This window comes from Platalea leucorodia (genome assembly GCF_965183815.1).
Source record: "Platalea leucorodia genome assembly, chromosome: 1".
NCBI lineage: Eukaryota > Metazoa > Chordata > Aves > Pelecaniformes > Threskiornithidae > Platalea > Platalea leucorodia.
The window spans coordinates 58,475,340-58,501,459 of NC_138823.1; the positions used below are offsets into that span (position 1 = coordinate 58,475,340).

General features: G+C 38.3%; 1 protein-coding gene across 1 annotated transcript in view; it reads left to right on the plus strand.

Moving 5' to 3' along the window:
• Positions 1-26,120, plus strand: part of CEP192 (centrosomal protein 192) — a 74,559-nt gene that overhangs the window by 3,675 nt on the left and 44,764 nt on the right. Inside the window, exons 4-18 of the mRNA XM_082327231.1 lie at positions 781-827; positions 2,357-2,489; positions 5,050-5,204; positions 7,659-7,787; positions 8,044-8,380; positions 8,721-8,861; positions 11,939-12,003; positions 12,079-12,267; positions 13,223-13,346; positions 14,113-14,243; positions 16,837-17,866; positions 17,977-18,103; positions 19,553-19,724; positions 22,992-23,892; positions 25,711-25,859. Of these exons, the coding sequence (XP_082183357.1) occupies positions 781-827; positions 2,357-2,489; positions 5,050-5,204; positions 7,659-7,787; positions 8,044-8,380; positions 8,721-8,861; positions 11,939-12,003; positions 12,079-12,267; positions 13,223-13,346; positions 14,113-14,243; positions 16,837-17,866; positions 17,977-18,103; positions 19,553-19,724; positions 22,992-23,892; positions 25,711-25,859 (3,830 nt within the window). The remainder of the gene's footprint in view (positions 1-780; positions 828-2,356; positions 2,490-5,049; positions 5,205-7,658; positions 7,788-8,043; positions 8,381-8,720; positions 8,862-11,938; positions 12,004-12,078; positions 12,268-13,222; positions 13,347-14,112; positions 14,244-16,836; positions 17,867-17,976; positions 18,104-19,552; positions 19,725-22,991; positions 23,893-25,710; positions 25,860-26,120) is intronic.

The following is a 26,120-nucleotide window of genomic DNA, read 5'->3' on the forward strand; positions in this document are numbered from 1 at the left end:
ATACTTAATCAGAAAGTACTATGGTTTGTAATATAAATGGGTCCTTATAAAACACACTTCTAACAGTGAAGCGTTGACTTCAATCACTTATTGTAGTGTTGAGGAAGTGGCAGTAACTATGGCAACAAAAATCATGATGCTTTGGAAAACTGGGACTGTCCAGTGTTTGGACTTGATACTGCCTGATTGTATTTAGTTAATTGGTTTTAACTTGTTGTTTCTTCGAGGTTTAGGATTCTAGTCTGGAAATTGCCTTTTATTCCTATCTATTGTTTAAGAATTAGGAACCTATTTTGCTAAAATCTGTATGTGCATGCCTAAAATATTCTTTTGTCATCTGGGACTTGCAATTGGATTATGGATGGATATAACACAATGACAAATGGAAGCTGCTTACAAGTGATCCAAAAAAAGAATTGGCCCAATAGGCGAAATGCAACAGTGGAATGGAACACGTGTTCCCACTTCTGCTAGTGCAACCTGGGACTCCTTACTTTTCTGCACTGCCTTATAGAAGTCCTTAAGGCAGTAATTGTCTTGCATAATTTTTACAGTTCTGATGAAGCCCTGCCTTTTTAATTACTCTCAGATGCTTTTGATCATTGTTATAAGAACATGTAAACTTTTGTATTGTGATGAAGTGTATGTTTTGGGATTGTTTTTATGGTGTACGCCAAGACCTTCAAGAGGCTCGGTCTGCTATCTTATGGAATAGTTAGCACTTGGTAGTATAACACAAACATAATAAAATACTGATTACGCTACCTTCTTTTGTTCCAGATTTGTCAACTGGAATATGTTTTCTTCCAGACAGTAAGAATAACAAGGTGAAACCTTTTCTCCATCCAGGGAAATTAAAAGTTTTCTAATATTAATTTTGTAGTAGACTTAATTCCGTGAGAGAAGGAGGGAGGGACTTGAACTGTCTTTATTGTGTTATGTTGTGTATCCTTAGGTTTGTAACAGTGCTAGCATGCTGAACGTGTCATGCCTCACTTTGCCTCCTTTTTGCAGATCACATAACATAATTAGTACCATGGGAGCATGGCTCCACGTAATCTTTTTCAATTGTGAAAATTGTTGTTTACTCCTACCATCTGCTGTCTTGTAGTTCTTTATCCATGTAAGGACCTTATGTTTTATCCCAATTGTAGTTTAGCTTAGTGAAAAGCCTTTTAATGAACTTTTGGAATGTTTTTGGAAATTGAAGTAGACAATATCCACCTGATTTGACTTGTCCCTGTGCTTGTTAATTACTTTGAGGAATATTAGTTCAGATGACTTCTTCAGTGTCCTCAACATTAAAAACTGCACCATTTATAAGAACACAATCTTCCTGCGGCCTCTTTTTTTTTTTTTTTTTTTTCTTTGGTGTGTGCACTGCTATCCCAGAGCTAGCACATAGCTGCAGGTATTGACAGACAGGGCTGTGCTTCAGCTGTTTTTATCTACTGTGTTAGAGAAGCTGACAATTATGGGCAGAGAGATACAAGGCAGACAGGAATGGGAGATCTCGTGGCCCGTATAGAAAATACGCCTCAGGCTGCAGCCAGATGCTGTCCGGTCTACGCTCCTTAATGTGTCGGCTGTTATTTACTAAATCGATTTAGTTTTCTTTCATTTGATTTTTCTAGGGGCCGCAGTGGTCAACGAGTTGCAGTTGAATGCTCACAGCCTGTCATCTGAAAACCATAGTTCAAGTCCCTTTCAAATTTGTTCCTTTCTGAACTTTGGCTTTTTTGCTCTCTGTCAAAGATGATCTGTGAATCACAAAGAATGTGAGACTAAATCCAAACCAGACATTACATTGTGCTGTTTTTAAAAATGATTCAGGTATATAAAAGATACAGTATTTACAGTTAGCTAGATTCAGCTGAAGTACTACTTTATAAGTAATTTAGTATGCTCATTTGAAGAAATTATCAACAAAAGGTTGATCTGGGTGTACAGTTTCTGAAGAAGCACTGTTTTAGCAGCATAGGAAACTATTGAGAGTTGCCTTTGTACTTTTAAGTTGGGATTGCAGCTTAGTGAATGAGAGGCATTTTTTTCAAGTATGAACTCTTTAATGCAATGGTTCAGTATTTTATTTTTGAGGTTTTTAAGTTTGGTGTCATTGAGATGCTTTTTCCTTCTTTCCCCTTTTTTATCTCTGTATTTCTTGCATGTATCCATTCTGGAAGCTAGCAAGCAAAGTCCATTGGAACTAGAATGTTTGCTGGGATAAGTAGGAAAAAGAAAAAGGTGGGGGAGGAGTTTTGGAATATTATTAACCTCATTAATTGGTTATTATTAACTGAATTTATACAATAGCTAGTAACTCCTAGAAACATTTCTTTATGGATGCTTTTCACAGGTTGGTCCATCTGAACCTTCAGAAAAGCTGATAGAAGGTGAAATATCAAGTGATCATCTTAGCAATAGCCTTTCAAGTTTTTTGGAAAATGAGAAACTCTCATCTCTTGCAAGCTCAGAAGAAGATTCCACTGGTAAGTGTATTTATAACTCTGGATAGTTGAGTATAGAATTCTGACACAATGCTGTTGCATACTTGAGAAGAAAGGTATTGGTTTACTGAAGTATTTAATATAGGATTATGCTTGATCAAAAACTAGTGTTAGGAATTTGAAAGAAAACTGTTTTCAAATTGTAGTAGGAGTATGTGGCTATGGAATTTGTCAGAGAAAATCACAATTGGAAGTCTAATCTAAAAAATTAAACAGCAGTCCTCAGTTACTGTGAATCAAAAATACAGGTAGAAATGTGGGCATTCATTTAAAAAAGTGGTAACCCTAACTACAATTTCAGTTTAGATTAATAGAGATAAACTTTTATGATGAAGAACATGTACATACAGTCAGAATTAACTTTTTACTTGAGTTTCAGTTCTCTTTACATGCCACACATGCAGGATGACACCCAGGTTGGAAGTCGAGTTTACCCGCAGGGATAAAAGTGAGAGCTTGAGTTCTGTATAAGTAAACAAAGAGTTTTGAAATTTCTGTGCCCTTCCAGTGGGTGCTGCTGAAGGACAAACATGCTCTTCTTTATTAATGCAGTTGACTTTGCACATAATGTGACGGATGACAGGGTATGTCCTCAGATGCACCAAGAATGAGGAAGGCAGAGTGATAAATAGGTTTACTGCTGTTTTGAGATCAAGCAGCCCTGTATCCAAGTAGGGTTACTGGATTTCTCCCTATTATATCTACAGATGTCCTGACTGTCTTTTGAAGTCGTCTTGTTCTTTCTTGTTGCATAACTTCACTTGTGCGTTAAGTGTATAAAAATGAAGTTAATAGTTTGCTGAGTAAAAATACTATTTTTTTCCACGCAAGGGGATGGAATTACTTTTGTTTGCCCTCATAAGGAGTTGGTAGCCTTTAGTTGAAAATACTTGTCTATTCAGGGTTTCAGTACTGATGAAGCTAACCGATCTTTTTATTTTTCCTGGTCAGTGTGCACTGCACAATTTTTTTATCATGTAATTCTGTATTCAGTGTAAATTTGGCAGCTGAGTATTTCTAGAAATAAGGAGGAAGTCTCTGGTGTCTGAGGTCAAATACATTAATCTACTTTCTCATTATTTGGAAGATAGCGGATTATTATTTCAGTTTCACAAAGAAGAAATCAAAACATAGGTAAATGAGATTAAAACAATTATCATGTTGTTAATTTGAGTTTGAATTGTAGGTGTTTGTCTACCATTCGGGTAACTAACAAATCCTTATATAATTTTTAAAGCACTCTATGGACATTTGTTATGAGGATAGGTATTAGTCCTCTTTCAAAAACTGAAGAAACTTAGCCTGCTGTAATCCCTCCATCTTCTCCAGTATCATATGTGGAAACAGAGCCGTGATGCAGATCTTTCATTTGTTAACTCTCAAATGTTACAGATCCTGATGGCTTTCTGTAATATCAAAGTTGCTGAGCATCCATAGCTACCAGTTCAACTAAATTGCATTTTGTTGCAAGAGTGTGCTTCTGTAAATCAGGCTCTTTGTACTGGGCACTGGCAAAACTGGGAATGCAAAAATAATGATGAACTTACCCCTGTGTGTATATATGTACTTTTTTCCTGTACGTTCTTGGCGGTGTGTAGACCTCTTTGGCAGAAGGAAATACTGAGAAGATTCTTCAGAATTACCTTTTTGGAGAGAAGAATTGAAATATACTACAAAGGCAAAATTGCTGGAGAATTCTTAAACCATCACCAGCAAAATGAACACTTATTTAATTATGTTGAAAACAAAATATAGTTGTGAGTTTATAAATGCAAGACCTGTTTGAGTGTACTGTTGTTTGGGTTGGTTTTTTTTGTTTGTTTGTTTTTTTTTAAATAAGGAAAAACATGAACAGGATACTGTTTGCTGGAAATGAAAGAATAAAAAGTAAAGATGTCAAACTTTGTCTTGGAATATGTTTTACAGTGGTTTTGAGAGTGTATTTAACCATGCCCTAAAAAGCTGACTGATGTTTGGGTCTTCAAAAACAACTAAACAAAAGCCCTGGAAACTGTCCTCTTCCCCCAGCCCCCACAAATTAAAAAAACAGCCCCAAAACAAGAAAAATTGTGTCTTGGAAAAATTCTCACTTGTCAAATAGAAATAGTACTGTTCTTAGTAATAGCACTTAATGTTTTTTGCCATTGAAATATAGAACTATGTTTCTGTCACTTTCTGTGAAGTTCGAAAAATGTTACTTATATATTTTACTTTTAATTTATGACTATGTATACAATTCGCTAGTTGGAATGTGGTGGTGTATAGATCATGTGAAGGAAGATGAGTCATTTGGTAGCCTGGGAGTTAACATGCTAGCTTATAGTCATCTTGTTTTGCTGTATATCACTAGTCACGGAGTAGGACAATTACATGTTTCTGTGACCCAATTATTTCAAGGGAAGACCAGGATAATTCTGCTCTGACTGTGTGAGTGTATTGTGAGACTCAATGTATTAAAAATTACGGAGTTGCTTTGATAGTATGTCAGGTGATATAAAATGTCTGTGAAAGATGAATAGGATATTTTCTTCTGTTTCAATAGATGATGATATTGATGATGAAGAGTTCTTTGATAACCAACTGGAAGCCTATTTTGAGCAGCTGATACAACCAGAAATGACAAGAGGAGACACCGACATACAGAAACTCTCAGAATGCTGTACAGCACTGAAGCTTTCTGAAAATGGCTTATTTCAAGTAGGTTTAAAGTAAAGTTCAAAGCTCAGCACGCCCAGTGGCCCTTAAATATGGTAGCATTGTTGAGGGTTGTGTGCCAGGGTGAACTAGGTTTTATTTCTTTCCCAAATACTGCCCAACAGCTAGCCTGTACAGCAAGAGGATTCTTTTCTAAATTTAAAGGTAGCAAATACAGCTCTAAACTAGAAACAAAGCCGTTTGAGTGAGCTTCTGACTTCTTCTGTTCCTTCTGCAAGGTTTTCCTTGGGGGGCGGAAAAAAAAAAAAAGGAAAGAAGCTAGGTAGCTATTTTTGTATTTTTTTCCTCTTCCTTGTAGTGCAGAGCTAGCAGCTGATTCATCTGCTTGTTACAGAAGGTCTTGCTGTTTATAAGGTGGAATTAGGTAAGTAGCTGGCTGTCCCAAGAGGCATTAGTCAGGAAGGCTTGCAGCAAAGCTGAAGAGTTTCCTATTAAGGTGTCCCCTTTATTCAAGCCTCCATTCAGGTTTCCCACTCCTCTCTAACCTTGCTTCTCACACTCCTCTTTGTCCTGTGCATAGCGTTCTCCTTTCTCCTGATAAGCAGCTCTGGTAGAGAACCTTGTGCAGTCAATTCTGTTACTTGATCATGCAAAGGGGGGGGGGGGGAAAAACAAAGCCAAAACCCCAGACTTCTAAGACTGGATTTCTGTCCTTTCTCCGGGATGATGGAGACTTGTCCTCAGAGAAATTCTGTAATAACTAATATAGCATCAGTAGTATTTCCTGAACATGAACTGCTTCTGCTGGACTACTTAATACTGCATTTCTTAATCCTTATTACAAAAGCAAAAATTGCTTTTAGAGTTTTGGATTGTTTATGCTGGTCTGAACTTATTGTACCTCTGAGGCATTCCCTTGAATGCTTTAAGATACGAATGTTTCTTGTCCACCTTGCTTCCCCTCTCAGCTTCCTAGTGGTGGTTTTCAGTGTCAGAGATGGTAAGATGTTTGTAGATAAGCATTTGGGATCCTCTCGAGTCTGCTAAGGGAAATTACATCATTGGTAACTAAGCAGAAGTCTCTACTGATACCATTGTCTTGTGATGGCATGATTTTAATTTTGATTACCAGCCTCTGAATGCAAAGAATTTTTGATAAAAGATAAATCTCCGTAAGAAAGCTAATACCCATAAAATGCTTGCTTTGCGCTGTCCCCTCCAGCCCCAGTAAGGTGGTCAGCTGAACTGAAACTAAGGCCATCTTTTGATCTCGCTTGCAACTTGCTTGTAATATCCAGGAGATGGGCCTATTGTCTGTGTAGGAATTGCTTAATTTTAATCTGATGGTTCTGTGGCAAAACTACTTTCAGTAGTTTAACTTGTTGCTATTCTTAGAGTTACAGTTTTAACTGCAACAAAATTCAAAGAACAGAACGGAATTTTCTTTTATGACGTTGATTAAACTTCTTGAAAGGAAATTTAATTCACTACTGACAGAAGATTCCGTTTTATTTTTTGTTTCTGTAACTATTAAGGTAACATGCTGGCACTTATTTTCTATCATACAACTAGTTTATGAAATCTTTTTGATCACTGGTTTATTATCTGGGATAGCCATCTCCAAGGTTTTATTAAGCGTATAGTATGACAGAGACTCGTTTTTCCAGAAGAGTAAAAACGTCCCTTAAATAAGTGGTCAGTGTGTGTGGAAGGTAAGCATAGAGCAGCAACTGTCTGGCTTGTGGTTTATCTTTGAGCACAAGTTAACTCCATTACAAACAGGGTGCCAGGGATTAAGTGCCTTTCCATTTTCTTGGATTTGCAACAACGGATGCAATCCTGGCAGTTGTATGCTTGACCAGAATGGGAAAGTGTGATTGATTTAAACAGTTAAATGAACTGTAGCTTCTGAAATTTCAGAAATTTCCCAACTGACATCAGAGTTTCTAATTTGTGGGAAGTGATACGTTAACCTTGTAAGAGCAGTCTTCATAGGCTGCCAGTTGCTGATCTACGTCTGTGCATGAAGAAAAGAATAGGTAGTTGTTTGAAGAGTGAAAATAACACAGTTCTGCTCTCTGACCTCAGATCTTCTCTACTTCTGTAAGATGTTCCTTTGTAGATAGGCAGTGGGGCAGGTACAACAGACTTTGAGTTGGATTTGGAGTCCTCATCCAGCAGTGGGCCAACCAGAAGGGGAAGAGGAGTAGCATGGTGCCCTTGTTAAAGGGAATGAAAGGAATAAGAGATCCTCCATCGTCTTGCTGTGTATGCCCTTGGAGGCAGATGCATGGATTGGAATAGCTAGGAGCTACTGTCCTTGGTGGTGGTGCTAGCAGCTAGAGACGCCTCTGGCAGTGGCACATGAACAAACAAAGCATGATAATTTCTTTACTAGAGAATTTTTTAACATTGTAAAAACAACTGTAGCGTTAATTTTTTTTTGTTCAGTATATCTGTTCTAGTGTAACTTAAATCTTATTTTTTTTTTAAAAGGAGAACTTTCAGGTTCCTGACACTTACCAGGCTGTGACAGGAAATGCTAGTGATGAAGATTCACAAAATCAAGGGATAACTGGATGCCCTGTGCAAAGAGAAATGCTGCCCAGAGCAGTACGGCAATCGGTATGAAATTGTGATTTAAATTTCTGTTTATCATACAGAGTAAGACTGGAGTAAAAGATGGCAGTGCATTTCAAAAGTTGTTAGAGTTTGAATTAACAACCCAAATTTTCTTTACAAAAAAATGAATAACACCACTTTGTTTTCAGATGTATTTTTCAAACGTAGTTAACTTAGACTATTTTGTAACTAGAAATATTAGCACAAACAGTTAACAACTGCACTTCTGACACTTTTAAAATGATTAATGTTTTCCAAGAATTCCATGACTACTGGAGATGTGCTAGATTCCTGCACGGCTGCTGAGCTGCGATTAGATTCACTGTATCTTCAGCGCATGGACAGCCATAAAGCTGATGTCTCGGATGTCCTTCCAAAGCAAGAAATACAGTCCTCTGAGTGTCAGGCTGCTTCTTCTGATGCAGAAGTACTACACACAGCAAGAGGATTTTTGGGACACTACACCACTCCTAAAGTTCTTAGTGCAAGTGCACCTCAGACAGATGCAACTGAATGTGAAGTCGGTCTTGCTGATACTTACCTGTCTCCAACCGCAGACAGCTGTGAGAACATAAGTTTAGCTACAACAGACAAAGGTAGGTTGCTTTAGATATAACTCATCTATACAATTGTGACCAGACTCCGTTGCATGGAAAAAGAAATAAAATTGTAAGCTATGCATTTTTCTTTAGTTGTGCAAGTTGGTAATAAAAAACAATGTAGCATGAATAAATTTTGACTTGTTTTTGTTTTAAAAAAATACTGACTATTGTATATTGCTCTAAACTGTTGGTTATTTGATGACGAAACTAGTTTAAGCTTGCAGCTGCAGCACCTTAAGCTATGTTTTTTTCAACTCCTTAATCTAAACTTAAGGGACTTTGCCATATTCCTTTTTATTTTAATCAACAGTGTAGCATTTGGTATATCTTTCAGGTGATTTACCACACAGCATTGTCTATCAAAATGAAGAGGGCAAATGGGTGACTGATCTTGCATATTATACTTCATTTGATGAAGAACAAGACTTAAATCTGTCTGAAGATGATAAAATAAATGAGGAGTTCGTTACGGGATGTATGTAATCTTTTTCGTTTTTAGATAGCTGTTATCTGTAATAGTGTGAAGTAAACTTTCTTTCCCCCCAACCCCCATCAGTATTTGGTGTTGCAAAGCCTTCAGTCTTTAGATACTACAAATTATTTGAAAGCTGATGTTGATAGTAGTCTGTAAGGGTATTGTCATTAATTATAGTTGATAGCTTCTTTCCATGTTTCCTACTCTTCCCATGAAGAGTCTTTTTGTTTTGTTTCTAAAAGCATTCTAACATGTGTCAGTGGTACCTATTGTGTGAGCAAAAGTAACTCCTGTAGCTGTCATTTCCACAATTTTTCCTTTGGACTTTAATTATTGTTATCCTTTCTTTCAAGAAGAGGAAACAGTAGTCATTCTGTATTGCATGATGGTTATAAGACAGGAAATAATTACAAACAAGAAATTACTACAAAATCAACTAGAATGTGAAAAGAGCTGCTGAACTCACAAGCTGGTAATTTTTTTGTGAACCCCGTGGGAATGTCTTGATGCTGAAAAATGGTGCTGGTACTGAAAAATGTTGGAGCTTATTGAGGGGCTTTACTGGGCTCTCATCTGCTAACAAATTCCAGGCTTTCTGAACCTCTTTTTACTTACAGTTGTTTATTTTCCTTAAGCTATCTCAGACTGATCTTCATGAGAGTCTGTATGTTTGTCATACAGGCTTGAATAATATGCGCGTAGTACTGTAGACAAATCAATTCCTTAACACCAAAATGTCATATGGTCATCTGTTTTACAAGACAGATTCAAGCAATGTGTGCAACAGTATTTCTCCTAGTCTAGTCTAGTTTCTAAAGTGACATATGGATGGGCTAATGTATTCTAAAGATGTCCATGTCCACTCAAGGTTCTAATTTTTTTCAGAGAGAGTGCTGTTCTTGTGATTTAACCCCAGCCAGCAAGGAAACACGACACAGCTGCTTGGTCACTCCCCCCTCCTTGGTGGGATGGGGGAGAGAATTGGAAGAGTAAAAGTGAGAAAACTCGTGGATTGAGATAAAGACAGTTTAATAGGGAAAGCAGAAGTCATGCACGCAAGCAAAGCAAAACAAGGAATTCATTCCCTACTTGCCATGGGCAGGCAGGCGTTCAGCCATCCCCAGGAAAGCAGGGCTCCATTACACGTAATGGTTACTTGGGAAGACAAACGCCATCACTCTGAACGTCCCCCCCTTCCGTCTTCTTCCCCCAGCTTCTTCCCTCAGCTTCATGCTGAGTATGATGCCATATAGTCTGGAATAGCCCTTTGGTCAGTTGGGGTCAGCTGTCCCAGCTGTGTCCCCTCCCAGCTTCTCATGCACCCCCAGCCTCCGCGCTGGTGGGGTGGTGTGAGAAGCAGAAAAGGCCTTGGCTCTGTGTAAGCACTGCTCAGCAGTAACGAAAACATCCCTGTATTATCAACACTGTTTTCAGCACAAATCCAAACCATAGCCCCATACTAGCTACGGTGAAGAAAATTAACCCTATCCCAGCCAAAACCAGCATAGCTGTATATGGTGCTGTCTAGAATTGTGTATTTTGAATGAGTGATCACTCAGGGTTGATTGGTTGAAATAATGATTTTCAACACCGTAGTGGTTTTCTGCTGAAATAAGCAAATATAATCCAATTTGGTAGAAACTTCCCTATTTGCTGTGTCAGTAAAGCAGAGCTTCTCCATTGTTTTTCAAATGCCAGGATATTTCACACACTTTCCTGCATCTCAGACTTGGGTTGTTGAGTGGTTAGAATATTTGACTGTTGTAAATTTTTCCAAGGCTGTTTAGCTTTTTCCCGCCTGATGGGTTTTTAAAGGAATTCTGCTTTTGAGCTGATTGGCTTACCTGTTCAACACGGTAGAAGATGTGTGCTTACAGATTCAATGTGGTTAGCATTTTTGTGGCTGCTAGTTTGCCTGTCTGCAATGTTCAAGTGTGATGCTTGACAGCTGAGAGATCTTATTTGTAGGGACAGAAAGGAAATGTTACATTTGATGCTTCTGAGTCTCATTTATGACATGTCTATCTCTGTCAACAAACTGTGCACATGGTGTATTCTTGTATAGAATAGTGCAGGATTGCTCACTTGACAGCATTTGGTGCTTCAGGAAGTCTTCAGAGAGCTGTAGGCTTATATAGAGGATTAAGGAAGAACTGATACTGACTTAGAGTTCAACTGGATATAACAATGTGTCATTGATAGTGCTAGGTTGCCTTTAGGAAATGCAGTTGGGTTGCTCAATAAAGATGTATTCCAACTTTATTTCTTTCCTCAGAGTATGTATTGCGACTTTCCGTAAGTAATTTTATGGACAACAGTTGTACTCACTTCACAAGTTTGTGTCCATTCTTGACTTATTCCTCCATTTACCCTGTGTCTTCTATGATTAGGGATGCTGTGTGTACAAGGCCACGTATTATATAAGTTTTGATGGGCTTAATGATACATTAACATTGAAATAAGGTGGTAGAGCAATATCTCTTGATCAGTAGTTTTTCACATCATTTTGGCAAAGAGACCTTAAGTGTTCATTGTTCTGTAAATGGTAATTGTGAAAATAATACAAGCATTTCAATTTAAAAAGTATTGATTTATTTGGCCTGTTACTTTGCACAGGTATTTAATGAACTGGTACAAACCAGTCTATTTTGCTCCAATTCACAGGTACCACCTTGATGAAATTTTCGAAACCAAATGTAGTAAAAAGTTTGTTTGGAAGTAGCCTCATGATGCTCGATTCTAGCTAGCATGGATAGCATAACCTCTGAAAGGTTATAGTTTGGTTTGGGGTTAAGGCCATAAGAGACTTTCTTCATTCACCACTAAGTTAGTTAGCTAAATGCTGATTTACTTTGGGTCCTAAAGATCCAGGGAGTACTCTCTTAAAACGAATTTCATACGAACTTTTCTCACCATAACAGGATGGAATAACTCCTAGTGTGTCCCAGACTGTCTCAGATGTCGAATTAAATATTGTAATATCTGTCCCTCAAAATTTAGTTTAATGATGCAAAATAGTAATGACAGCACTTAATAACTTGTGCCTTATTTTAATGAATGTTCTCTTTGGTTTTAAGCTGAAGCAGCAGCTATGATTGCACAAGACGAGGAAGAATTTGAGAAAGCACACAAACTTGTGCAGGTAACTAATTATCTCAATGTAAACAGAATAGTTGTCTAATTTATTTGCAAGTTAACTTCTGAACTGTTTTTGCAGGTGGAAAAAGACATTCTAAATGCATCTGAATTAGCAGATACTTCATGGAAATCTGCCAATAGCTGCATTCTGCTGAGAACATCTGATCTTGATAAAGATGCCAGTTATTTACGTTTGTCTTTGGGGGAGTTCTTTGGTCAGAGATCTGAAGCTCTTGGCTGTCTTGGTGGAGGCAGTGATGTGAAACGGGTATGTATCTTAATGTTAGTATTAAGGCACAAGGAAAGGACAAGAACAACAGCTAGTACTACTTTTGTGTTTTTATGTTGTAACTAATTCTTTCCAAGAACTACTTTTCTAAGTTCACTTGTGAAGGAAATTCTCTGTGCATGACAGGTCTGGATTGGCTTTCGTTTCCCACTTGGAATTTTTGATGGGAAGGGCTGGCTGGTGTTACTGATGAATCTTGATCTTCACCTTTTGGTCAGGAACTAATTATGTGTAGGATTAGAGAGACAAAAGTACACCATATACAGGGTGCGTGTTGGCGGTCCAAGCAAACGATCCACATAGTAGTTGAATGAAATGCTGCTCAGACAGGGGTATTTGAAGAGTGAGGGTATCTTTGAATGGCTATTAATAGTTGATGTGCTATCTAGGCAAATGCCCGACTTCAGTAAAAATGTAGTCATCTAGACTCTAACGTACCAACATACTTCTGTATGGTTTGTGCATCTGTCTGATACCTGTCTCTTATCTGCTGTTGGTAGACAGTATCTCATTTGTGTTGCAGACAAAGAAAAGTGGGGAAGTGTGTACAATGTGAAGAAGTTGTCAAATATACTTATGTAATTCAGTTATGTCCTAGTGAATTTATGATAGAGTTGGCATGTTCTGTCCTGGCGCGTTAAGAGGCTGAGCGGCAGAGCATGCTCCAGGCAGAGATGATGACAGCATATGTACTTTCTTTTGTCTAACTGGTATAAATAAGTTGCTAGTTTTATTTTATGTATATATTGGAAGTGTATGTATTTGGATTAGGCATTTGCAATGCTAGGAGGCATATGTTATTTCTCAGTGGTATGAGAGCCAAAGACCAACTGGGGAGGCACTGTGGCTGAAACTGCTTTGCTAGCCCACTGAACCTATTTATTAATGATTAAATTTACTCATGCTGTATTCCGGGGTATTTTTTTTTTTATAGCCATCTTTTGGTTACTATATTACATCTCCGAAGAAGAGGCAACCTGTTGCTTTGCTAAGGCAATCTTTTTCATCAGGAGGTGACACTGGCCAAGAGATTTCGCAATTGTCTGAGGTGTTTCCAGGTAACTATAGAACAGAAGAGTCATCCATAGACAGAGGTTATAACAGTAGTTAAGACTTACTTGTATATAGTTATTAAAGACTATTAAGAGTAATCCCTGATAGAAGGACTCTAGTTTTCATTCACCAAATATCTTTTTTGCTGTGAGCACCTCCCCCACACCCCCTTCCCCCAGAAAAACACAGAACCTAAACACTTAGAAAAGAGAACGTTCTAATACTAAGTAGTATCCTAAATTGTCTTGGATATTTCAGCATTTCCAGATACTGGATAGCTACCAGAATGTCTTGTAATAATTAAGGTCTGTTCAGAGTTTTGCTGTTGAAAAAGCTGTATAAATGTGTTGCCAGAAAGCAAGCAAACAAACAAACAAAAACCCCAGAAAATTGGTCTGTTTGCTCATATAGGTATAGAGGATATAGGGACAGAAGGAAAACAGTTCGGGTTATAGCTGAGCTGACAGTGTGTGCATAAAACATAGTCTACATTTTTTCCTGCCATCTTTAAAAAAAAAAAGTTACACTCCCATGGTATCTGCTTAACTTAAAGTAATAATTTAGGAGATTCCTCCAAAATTTTATATGTAAAGATCACAACATGCATTTTGGTGCTTATATATGGAAATAATTGATGCTTGCAGTATTTGGATTTGTGCCATCATAACAGCTTTTTTCTATAGAGCATTAAGGGAGCATGTGTATCCCAAGAACGCAGGTGTTTAGACAATTTACTGTAAATTAATTCCCTGTCTTTTTCTTTGTTCTTAGATGACGTAGAAGCACAAACAAAAGAACATGCAAATTCTACCAGCTGTGAAGGTGCACGGCATAGGATGGATACTGCAGCTGGAATACATAAAAGCATTAATATAGAAGCTGCTACCAAAAGTAAAGCAAAGGTATTTCTCTTGTATTTTTCTGTTAAGTGCAACTATGAACTTGAACAACATTCAAATAACTCCACTTATTATTGTTGCTTTGAATACAGCTACATTTGGACTCTCATATCAGCTCACTGCTTTTTATACCGATCATTTGAATCCTAGCAGATGCCACTGTTTGTTAGGATAGTTTCATTAGCATGCCATGATCCTGTAGTGATTCAGGTGTTACTATCACCATCTCATTTTCCTTTTCCTCCCTACTTCACTTTTGGAGTTGCTTGGTCTGTCAGCCCATAGTTTTTTCAGAGATTCCTAGGCTATTGATGTTCTGCAATCAAGTTTCTGAATTTCAGCTATGTCTTCCCTTCTATTTTTTTAATGAAACAACTTGTCTTTACCATGTGAATAAAGTCTTTTACGTGATAAAATTAAAAAATATTGACATGGTGTAAGTCTGAAAAAGGTGCCTTTTCAATTTGGTAATCCTAGACACCTACCTTCTCTGCCTTAACGTGTCATGTTCTTTTTCTGATCAGGCAGAACACGTACAGACCCATTCAGTTACAGAAACAGCCCTTCTCCTACATCATCACTGAAAGGAATCAGTAGCTAGAAAGTTTGACTTGGTTTAGCTGATCAAATGATGAAGTCTGCAGACTTAAATGCAGTAGGACTGGTTGGATTGCTCATCTGACTGTGTACTGCCCTAATTGCTTTTCTTTCTAATTTATCCTTATCCCTATTGTTCTAGATACAAAATGAGTAATTTGGGGATTTGATAATATATATCCAGATTCTAATCTACCCTACCCTCAATTTGCACAAGTTTAGGTCACCCTCAGTCTGATACGGATGCTAAAATGTTCTCAAACACAGACAAATCACAGAATGGTTGAGGTCAGAAGGTACTCCTGGAGATCATCTAGTCCATCCCTTCTTACTCAAAGCCAGGTCAAATAGAGCAGGTTGATCAAGGTCTGGTCACGTTTTGCGTATCTCCAAGGATGGAAACTCTATATAGTCTCTCTGGGTCCTCTATGGGCAACCTGTTCCAGTGTTTGATCATGTTGACATTAAAAATCTTTTCCTTATGTTTACATGGGATTTCCTGTATTTAAGATTGTGCCTGTTGCCTCCTTTCTTCTCACTGGATACCTCAGAGAAGAGTCTGGGTCCATCTTCTTTACCCCTCCCTGCCTCTCCTCTCCCCATCAGGTATTTATACACATTGATAAGATTTCCTCCTGAGCCTTGTCTTCTTGAGGTGGAACAATTCCAACTCTCTCCTCATATGACAAATGCTCCAAGTTCTTACTCATCTTTGTGGCCCTTCACTAGACTCTCTCCAGTATGTCCATGTCTTCTCTTGTACTGGGGAGTCAATAACTGGACACAGCACTCCAGATATGATCACACCAGTGCTGAGTAGAGGGGAAGGATCACCTCCCTGAGCCTGCTGGCAACTCTTTTCTTACTGCAGCCCAGGTTGCTGTTGGCCTCCTTTGCCACAAGGGGCACATTGGTGGTTCATGGAGGTACATGTCTACGGGGACCCACAAGTCCTTTTCTGCCAAGCTGCTTTCCAGCTGGTTGGTCCCCAGCCTGTAGAGGTGCATGGGGTTATCCAGGTGCTGGTCTTGGCATTTGCCTTTGAACTTCATGAGATGCTTCTTGGCCCATTTTTTCCAGACTGTTGAGGTCCCTCTGAATGACAGCCCGCTCTCCTGGTGTATAAACAGCACCTCCCAATTTTGTATGATGAGCAAACTTGCTGAGGGTGCACTCTGCCCCATCACCCACATCATTAATGAAGACGTTGAACAGTACTGGCCCCAGTCTTGATCCTGGGGGTACTCCACTAGCAAGTGGCTGGCCTCCTGCTGGACTTTGTGCTGCTGATCACAACCCTTTGAGCAGCCAGTTTTCAGTCCAGTCATGGTCCACTTATCTGCCCCATACTTCATCAGTCTTCTTATGAGGATCTTATGAAGACATGCATGCATATCTACAGGAGGACAGATGTTTTCTTTTCTTCCTGAATGTATGTGTATCGAAGAGAGGTGGGTAGAGATTGTGGTCTGGACATGACTGTCTACTTGTTCCACGCCCTTTGCTAAGAATAGCCAATGTGAAAGCTAAAGACGAAATCAGACTTGAGTGATAGAGAAAGCTGTAGAAATAGCTTTGTCTTCCCCTTCTAGAGAGACAGATGGTTTAAAGTTAATTGGGAAGATACTGTGTATTTGGTCATGGTAGTTTCCTTTCTGCTGTGTTTGTTTCTGATGGTATTTTACTCCCAGTTCTTCCAACTGAATTAAAACATTTTAGGCTTCTAAAAGTTTTACAGGAACTAAGGCTTTCTAGCAGGCAATCTTTATTTAATCTTTTAAAAAAATTTTGTGGAGTAGACTTAAAAAAATCAGTACAATGAGAATTACGCTTATTGCAGTATTCTTTCTTGACAATTGATTAAATATGTAACAACAAGAAATGTTAATATATTACCATATACCGAAATGCAAAATAATAATAATAAAAAACCCCAACTACCAAAACACTAAACAAAAATTTCTTAATTTGGTGCTTAACTCATTTTGGTTTGTTGTAGGATGGAATTCATGAAGACAGCTTATCTAATCATTCTGACTCTGTACTGAGTATTAGCACAATTGCCTCTGCTATTGCTAATGCTTCCTCCAGTGCTGATCCTTCCCAGCTAGCTGCTATGATGATGGCACTCTCTAATAAAAGTAAAAGAACATGTTTCCTTCCTGGAACTGTTAAAGAGACGGAACTTTCTGCTAATCAGGTATTATCAAGCACTGTGGAAAATAGTGCATTTGATATGGAAAAATACCTCAAAAAAACAGATGAGATTGGACTTGAAAGTGAATATGAAAGTATTGTGAAACATGAAGCATCTGTCCAGAACCTTATGCCTGATACCTTTTTACTGAGTAAAGATAAGAATAAAGATACTCTTGCAGACGACTTGATAAATAATCATAGCAAGCAGCAAGAAATAGAGAAGCGATTTCTGGATTATTTTAATGAAGAAAATGATACTCAGAATTTCACTAGTCTGTCTGGTGTTCCCAACCATGAAGACGTAACTGCAAATAGTGTTAAATGTTCAGAAAAGTTGTCAGATTTAGTAAACAGTAAACGTTTACAATCGGTGAATGCTGATCTTGGATCAGATATGCTCGATACCCAAACCTCACCTACTGGAAATGAAGCACAGATATGTGGAATTCCTTTAGCAGCAAAAATGGAAGTAGCACAGAGAAGTCCGCTTGCTTACCAGACCAATGATGTCAGTAGTAGATGTTGTATCAGGGAAGACTCAGAAACAGTAGATCGAGCAACAAATGCTGTTCCTGAACCATGTAATGATTTGGTGGAAGGAAGTACAGGAAACACTCTGTCACTCAGCAACGTAAAACCTGCCAAGCAATCTAGTAAATATGTCTCAGTAAGTCCTACAACAGCAAAGCCTGTGCAGAAATTGAACAATGATGAAAAGAAGCAAAATGCAAAAACGGAAAAGAGAAACAAAGATGCCCGTACTGCTTGTGGTGGGAATGCAAAACATGTAACTTTTGGGAAGCTCTCTCCAACTTCCCAGATTAGTACTGGTAAGTAAACCTATATAAATGTAAGCAGTTGTTGAAAAGGCTTTTCTTGACAGTAGACTTGTTCCCTGTGCTTAAATAAATACTGTTATTAAATTCTGTTTATTTACCAGAGCATAAACCCATTCTACCTGAATGTGACTTGCAGCCTCTAGAGGATGAGCAGTATAGCTTCAGACCTTCAACTTCACCACTAATCCACTCTTCTCCTAGTGAGGCTTCTGGAACAGCAATTTCAGGGTAAATTTCTTGGTGCAGGTTATAAGAATTATTAATGCTTCATGAGCATTTTTGAGGGATCAAGTTTTAGTTTGAATGTTGTCCTTGATCTCAGTTTATAGAAGATCTTTATTAGGCTAAGACTTCATTCTTTAGTCTAAGCTTTCTGATTGCTTTTATTATGTGTATGGGGAAGCAGTCTTAAGCAATTGTTAACTTTTTATTTTCCTCGCTGGCCTGATGAGACAGAGATGCTGGGTAGGGACATTGCTTTTTCTGCTCTGGATTATCCAGTAATGCAAGAATACAAAATATTCAGCCTGTTAGCTAGTCATATGCCTCAGATACCTAAAACTTTGTGTTGATGGAGCTATAAAATCCCATATTTATTAATTGTTGTTCTAGTGTAATTCATCTATTACAAATAAAGCTATTTGGTTGGGGGTTATGATGTTAATTATATGATAACAAAGCTTGACATTGTATAGACCAAAGAAGATGTCGGTTTTTTTAAACTTATAAGTATTTCACTCAGTTTGGTTCTCTGATCGTACCACTGCTTGTTATGAGAGAGGATAGGTAGAAATATTTGTATTGCTTTTGACCACATCATATTTTGAGACTGCAACTTGTGTCTAAGATCTAAGGCTTCCTTAGCAATTGAAAGGGCAATGTTTTTTTTAAACAAGCTCCCGTAACAGTAAGTGTTACATAAACTGTAAGATTACAACTAAGTTGATTGTGTAGTCTTAAACTTATAAATGTGGCCAGTAGCCAATGGCTATATACATTTCATAAAAAGAGGAGACAACTCATTTCTTTGCCTTAACTTTTAAGTTCACTGTTTGATATTTAACTACAGATAGTGTGTTGTACGTGATATTAGAATTAGAGACTGTCTGGCATTTCTCAGAAGTTAAAATGTGCAGAAGTATGTGTATTTTTGCAAGTGTGTTATATAGACATTAGGATTTCCAGTTAAAATTGTCAGTGACTTTAATTGTTTTCACGTTATCTCTTCTTGTTTGCCAAAGCCATGAGAGAACCCCTGTTTTCAGGTGTGTGAAATGAAGAGAGTATCAGCAATGAATAGGAAATACCAATGCGTGATGCCTGGGATGTTGAATGATTTAATTTGACATTCTTCCATCTAGTTAGATACAAGTATATTGATTCACCTTTTTTATTTTAGTAAATTGTTGTGTTGTTTCTGTGACCTTAGCATCTGAGTTCGGTTGTCGAACTCTGCTTTGCCTTATGGATTTATATCTAATGAGTTTTATGTACATCAAAGCCAGAACTTGTACAGGTTAATTGAGAGCTGATTTCTCATTTCCACTGAGTGGACTAAACAGAATGGCTAAGTAAGTTGATTTTTAGAATAGTATAGCTAATGTGTAGCATTGATTTTCTTGGGGGCAGCATTGGAAATGTATTCTAATACTGACATACTTTGAATCTGTTTTTTAGGTCTGAAACTGACTTTACTTGCACGTTGCATTATCAGGAATCTTCTTGCAAAGAGAGTGTACTACCTCAGTCAGTTTACTCAAGTCCTAGCATGAGCAGATTAACATATGTCTCTGCATCTGACAGTACCCTTAAGAACACAGCTGTAATACATAATCCGGAGATATACTGGGTAAGAAAATCTTGAACTATAAATATGTATTAATTCCCTTTCTTTAAAACAAATACACAAGACAACACCTCTTCCTTGCCACCAAACCCTTAAATGGTCAAAATAATTCTAAATTAGAAAAGCTTTAAGGGTTTCGGAACAGTTTAGGACATGCTGTGCATAGGGAAAAGGTATTCTGCTTCTCCCCCACTTCTGAGTTTTAGAAATTTAAATTCTGAAATAGATTGTGTTAAATGCAGAAACCCTAATGAATATAAACATGGTAAAACATTCAAAGAACTACTAACTTTTGAAAAAAGTTAGAGTTGGTGTATTTTTCCCCTTTGATTTTCCCCCCCCTGCCCCCCCCCCCCCAATTGCTTGTTAAATCATTCTGTTCTTGGAATGCAGTGCAGTATTCTGGTAATAGTTTGTAGGATCTATATCTGCTTTCAACACCCCTGAGGCTCCCTTTCTATTCAGCTTCAGCTGTTAGGAGAATATTTTCCTTTTTTTTTTTTTTTTTTTTCCCTCTGGAGTAATGTTTATAAATACATATTTCAGCCTTAACTTCTTTTTTCAGGACTGAAGGATTTCATTTTCTACCTCTGACAGTCATTCTGACTGTTCTTATGGAGCAAAGAGTGTACTCTGAAAGTGAAACTTTTGTTCAGACTTGTAATCTTATGCTGATGAAGATAATTGGCATTCTTTTATCTAAAGCCATGGGTTCTTTGGGATCTGGAATCTTTGTTGTGCCCCCCCTCTTCCCAAGTGTGTGGAAGTGTGGATGGAACTTTAAAAAACAAACAAACAAAAGCTGGAGAACCTCTCTGACTGCATCCATATCGGTGTAAATCTGAGTGGTTACATTTATTTTGTAATATCTTTATCAGTTGTGGGTTTCTCTAACACAGGAAATAGAAATGCTCTCTACTATGGGGTTTTTTTGTTCACGTGCAGAGGGTGAGGCTTTCAGAACTGGTGGCTAGTGAAAGCTTGGTGAAGCCTTCTCTTCTTCCTATAGGAACACCAGCAGCAATGTTCCTTCATGCTGAAAGCGTCAGGAAGAAGGAAGCATATGTTCTGGCCTATAGCCCATTTTGTTCTAGGTCTAGTTCCTCAAGTTACACAGGGAGTATCTGTTCTTTTCCATCTCGATGTTTGCAGTGGGAATCACAGTCCTGTAGGAAGGAACCCAAGGGCAAATTTAAATGTGTATTTGCTTGCAGTCAGTGCTGGCATAGCATCAGCTCTTGGGTCTATTTCATGTTTGAAATGCCTATGGTTCTAGATTCCTGTCATCTCATGCAAACGGGTGGCTCTTGATGCTTTGGTGTAACTGGCTGCATACTAGTTTGCTCCTCTGTCTTGAAGAGATGTTATTGTTTGAGTTGTCTTTGTTCCCCAGGGTAGTTTGGGAAGGAGATCCTCAAATACTTTGCCAAAGTTTTACATCTATATTATGAGTACATTTATAAGTCCCATTTATAAGGCTGCAGTGTTAATTTATTCCTTTAGGTTAGTAATCTGAGAGAGAGAGAGAGAGAGAACAGAGAGAGGGAGACAGAGAGATCTTAATCTCATTTGTACTTGTTAAGAGCCACTTTCATGTCCCTTGCCTGAAGCTTCTTACAGACAACAAGAATGTTTGTATTGGTGTTATCTTCAGACCTGAATGCTTCCTATTGCACAGTCTGTTTAACCAATGGTGCCCTCTCCCTTTAACACTAGGGTCAGGTTGTCAAAGGGGCGTGATTTTTTAAATTTCTTGTTTGGTTGATTTGGCCTGGTGAGCCATCTCACCTCAGGCAGCTGCCCTGAATCCCCTTTTTAAAGGATTGTAACTTGCAGCTTACTTTTCTACAACAATCTGAACAGCTACTTTATTGTTCTCTATTGTTGAGGGGAGACCTTATCGCTCTCTACAGCTACCTGAAAGGAGGTTGTAGTAAGGTGGGGGTCCATCTCTTTTCCCAAGTAACAAGCAATAGGATGAGAGGAAATGGCCTCAAGTTGCGCCAGGGGAGGTTTAGGTTGGATATTAGGAAAAACTTCTTCACTGAAAGGGCAGTCAGGCATTGGAACAGGCTGCCCAGGGAAGTGGTTGAGTCCTCATCCCTGGAGATATTTAAAAGACGGGTAGATGTGGTGCTTAGGGACATGGTTTAGTGGTGGACTTGGCAGTGCTAGGTTAACAGTTGGAGCCAGTGACCTTAAAGATCTTTTCCAACCTAAATGATACTATGATTTTATGATTCATGCATTTTTAAACATGAAAATCTTCGTGGTATTGGATCCAAATACAATAAATGAGAAAATTCACTGCAGGTCTCTTTTTTTAGAATAGTAATGTCTGTGAACCTGTCAGTGAGTTTAGGAATCTGCTCTATTAAGTTTTTTTCATAGTACAGTTATTCCCACAGAACGGCTTTATAAAATCGTAGAGAGTCAAACATTTTTGGATCTGTGGAAGCTCTCTTAGTTGGTGGTAACTTCAGAGAACAGAGCATTCTTCTGGTGTTAACGTCTAGTGTGGTGCATTGACCTCAGCTGGTGGCTGATCCTCCCCCCCCCGCCCCAATCGCTTGCCCACAACCCCACAGCGGGATGGAGGAGAGAATTGGAAGGGTAAAAGGGTGGGGTGGGGGACTGGTGGGTTGAGATAAAGACAGTTTAATAACTAAAAGGGGAGGAGAGGGGGGAGAAAGTGATGCAAAAGCAGTCACTCACTACCAGCAGACCAATGCCCAGCCAGTCTCCAAGCAACAGCTACTTTGGGAAAATTCCCTCCCAGTTTTATTGCTGAGCATGATATTACATGGTATGGATTCTCTCTTTGGTCAGTTGGGGTCAGCTGTCCTGACCGCATCCCCTCCTTACCTCTTGCCCACCCCCAGCCTACTCTCTGGAGTGGCAGAGTGAGAAATGGAGAAGGCCTTGACACTGCGCAAGCACTGCTCGGTGATAGCTAAAACGCTGGTGTGTTATCAAGATTGGTTTGGTCACAAATCTAAAAATACAGCACCATAGGGGCTACTATGAACAAAACTAGCTCTATCCCAGCCAGACCCAGTACACCTACCTACAATGTGGCTTAGCAAACAGATTGAAGTTGCAGGTTTTCCTTTTCAAGGTGAGGAGCCACAGATGTTACAAAAGCAAAACTTCAGACAAGACTTGACAAACTTGATTTTTTTATACTGGATGGCAAGACCAGTATTAAGGTCTGTCTTGTTTTATGCTTTTCTAAAATTTGTAATGTTGCATATTGTATTTGTTTACTAGAGTGAAAATGCTAGTGAACTGAGCACAACAATAATTCGAGCCAGCCCAACTCCTTCGCAGGAACATACAAATGAAAATCTGGAAGACCACTCTTGTCAAAGAAGTGGAAAAGAAGCACTGCTTAGTATTGACCAGAAATCAGAAGAAAATGAACTTGCAGGTCTTAAAAGAAAGCTTGATGATGTACTGGGTCAAGAACTGTCCAAAGACTGTGTTCAGAAGAATGAAAAGCAGCTTGCATCTATTCCTTCAAATGTAGCAGCAAATCATAAAGAACTAGACCATGTTAAATCAGCTTTACCAAGTAAATTCTGCATCTTTCAGCCACTTTCTGTTAATGTTGATGCACAAGAAGTATGGCAGGATCAAACAAGCAAAGCACAGAGACAAGGATTACCGTCTTTGAATGTATTACCCGTATATCCTGGTTTAAGCACTTATATGCCATTCAATCAAAACTCATGTGGTGAACAGTACGTTCCTATTTCAAGCCTTAAATCCCATGTCACTACCTCTGAGAGTCAAGCAACTTCTTCTTCTGTTCCCACGTTGCTTACAGGATGTTCTCTTGCAAGGACTCCATTTGCACAACAGCATCTGGGAAATTTACCATCTAGTGAAAATACAGTTTTGTCTCAGCTTCATGGCTGCAGCTCTGCAGGTTTTGGTCTTCCAGCAGGGCTTCCTTGTTCCGGTATCCCAGCAGGCCATGTTGAGAATCCACTAATGGTAGGAGTTCCTTTAGGTCCAAATATTGGTCCAGGCAATTTGGGTGCAGCTTCACTTTGTAATCCACACTCTGCTTCCTGGAACAAGAATATCTTAAATATAAAATCATGCACTGGACAATCTCTTGGAGCTGGTAGAAACGAGTGGGAGTTGGCAAAGTCACCTGGTATTGGTAAGTGTTTTTCAGAGTGTGTTTAAAATACAGCTGTGGGTAAGAATGGCAATAATGATGATGCTAATATAATAGTAAATTAAATTAAGATGACTACTAAGTGTAACCACAATTATTCTTTATGCAAGCTTTGTTCATTTAAAAAAAAAGGTATTACTAATTTTCCTTATTTAGTGATGTTTTCTGAATTCAGTGTCTATTCTTACAGTCTCCCTAATGGTCTTAAAAGAAATTTTTCATAATCTAGAAGAATTTCAGCATTCTTCTTCAGCATTCAGTGGTTTTGTGTTTGTTTAAAGGATCTAGAACTGTCTTTCATAGGAGGAAGAGAAATCCTAGCTGCAGTTCCTGCTAGGCAAGACAAGTCATGCTCTGGAAATTCAGTTGTATTTTATCTGGAAAGTAGATGACATTTCTGGCGCCAGCTTAACTTGGTGTTAACAGTCGGTTAAGCCAAAAAATCTGAGGACGAGAGTGGAGGGCTTAAGCTGTTTTCTGGTTATGAAGGGGCAGGACAAGCTGCCAAGTGCCTTCTGTACTTTCTGCTATTTCTCTGTATCTTGACTTAGGTCTAAACCTAAGCAATACAAATTAGTGTTTCATTTTAAAGCCTTCTTTTAACCTATGATCTCTTTAGTTGTTTTTTGCTATACTTTCTTCTGGCTAATTCTTTCAGACGAAAGGACAAGCTAGTGGGTTAAAGGTTTGAATTTATGACAGTTTATAGATTATTTTCTGTTTATCGATTGTTCTTAATCATTGATCTTGTGAGTGCATTTTAAAATAGTAAAATTTGAATAAACTTACTCTTTGCCTGCTTCTAATATACATAATTTCTAGGGTTCTGTACATGTTTTTGAATTCTGAATGTCTGTGTAGTTTAAACTTGATCTCTGGCAAACTTGAGTTTTTGAACTTAATTTCCAGTGATGCTAGTCTTGGTGTATATTTTCGCCTTCACACTTGTGCTAAATTTTCTTTTTTGGAGTGGAATAAGAGTGTGTGGCTTTAAAATAAAGCTTGTTGCTGAAGTAACTAAAACTGCTTCAGGTGATTATGTGTGTCCCTAACTGAGAAGTCAAATTTTTAATTTGACACGAGTACTCATTAGTGGATTTCTGGATGCAATGAAGATTGATCCTCGGTGTGCCAGAGAACTCTTCCCTCCATTTGAGTTTCAAGTTGTCATTATAATTTTGCAATTTCTCTGAAAGCAAAATTTTGAACATTTTAGAAGTAACGACTTCCTGGAAGTAAATTATTTGAAGTAGGATTTCTTTTTGATTTGGTGATAACTTTTGATGACCACACTTCTACAGCAAAAATCTACCCTAGGAATACTCAGTATTTTCTGTAGCAAAATATGCCTGAACACCTTTTTAGGTAACAGTTATACTCTGGTAAAAACAGATCTTCCTTTTGGTTGGTGTAAATGTTCTAAAGATGATGTGATACTGAGATTCACATTTTCTGAGTTGGGCTAGTACTGATTAAATTGAGAACACTGAGTATTTTATATAAGGTGTGTATATATATACACACTTCAAAGGTTAGTGTCTGCATGGGATGTGCTATTTCCATAAGTATTTTTGCTCAGGATGGGAGAACTCCAAGTAAGATGCAAATTAGAAACGATTGAAATTCTGAGTATCAATCAGGCTTGTGGAAAACATTCTTATGAAAACTGTAGGAGTCAAACGTTTCCTTGCCATAACGAAGCATTAGTCAAATGAGTTTATAAACGTGACATGGTGGCAGCCTGAGTACTGATTTGCTTCTGGGTACTTGGAACTAACAGGAGCATATTTTCTTCCAAAGGACATGTAAAAGTACCAGAAGAACTGAAGTTCCCTAATGCCTGTTGCGTGGGGATTGCATCACAGACGGTTCTTAGCATTTTTAATCCAACTGATCGGTGGTTGCAGGTCAGCATTGGAGTACTCAGTGTTTCAGTTAACGGGGAAAAGGTAAGAGATTTTTTTAATAAAGCTATAGGAATAATGCCTCTAATATTACCAGATGTCATATGTAAAATTAGAGCCCTCTGTACAGATTTGTAGTTTTTTCCCATTTTATAGTTAATATGCACAAAAGCAGTGCTACGCTCTTTCAGCCAGGCCACCTGACTTATTCCAACAAGTAGGCATAGAGAGGTAAATGCCACATGATGGGACTGACTTGCAGAATTGTTTTGCGTGTGTAAAGTGTGGTAGGTTTGAATTTACTGC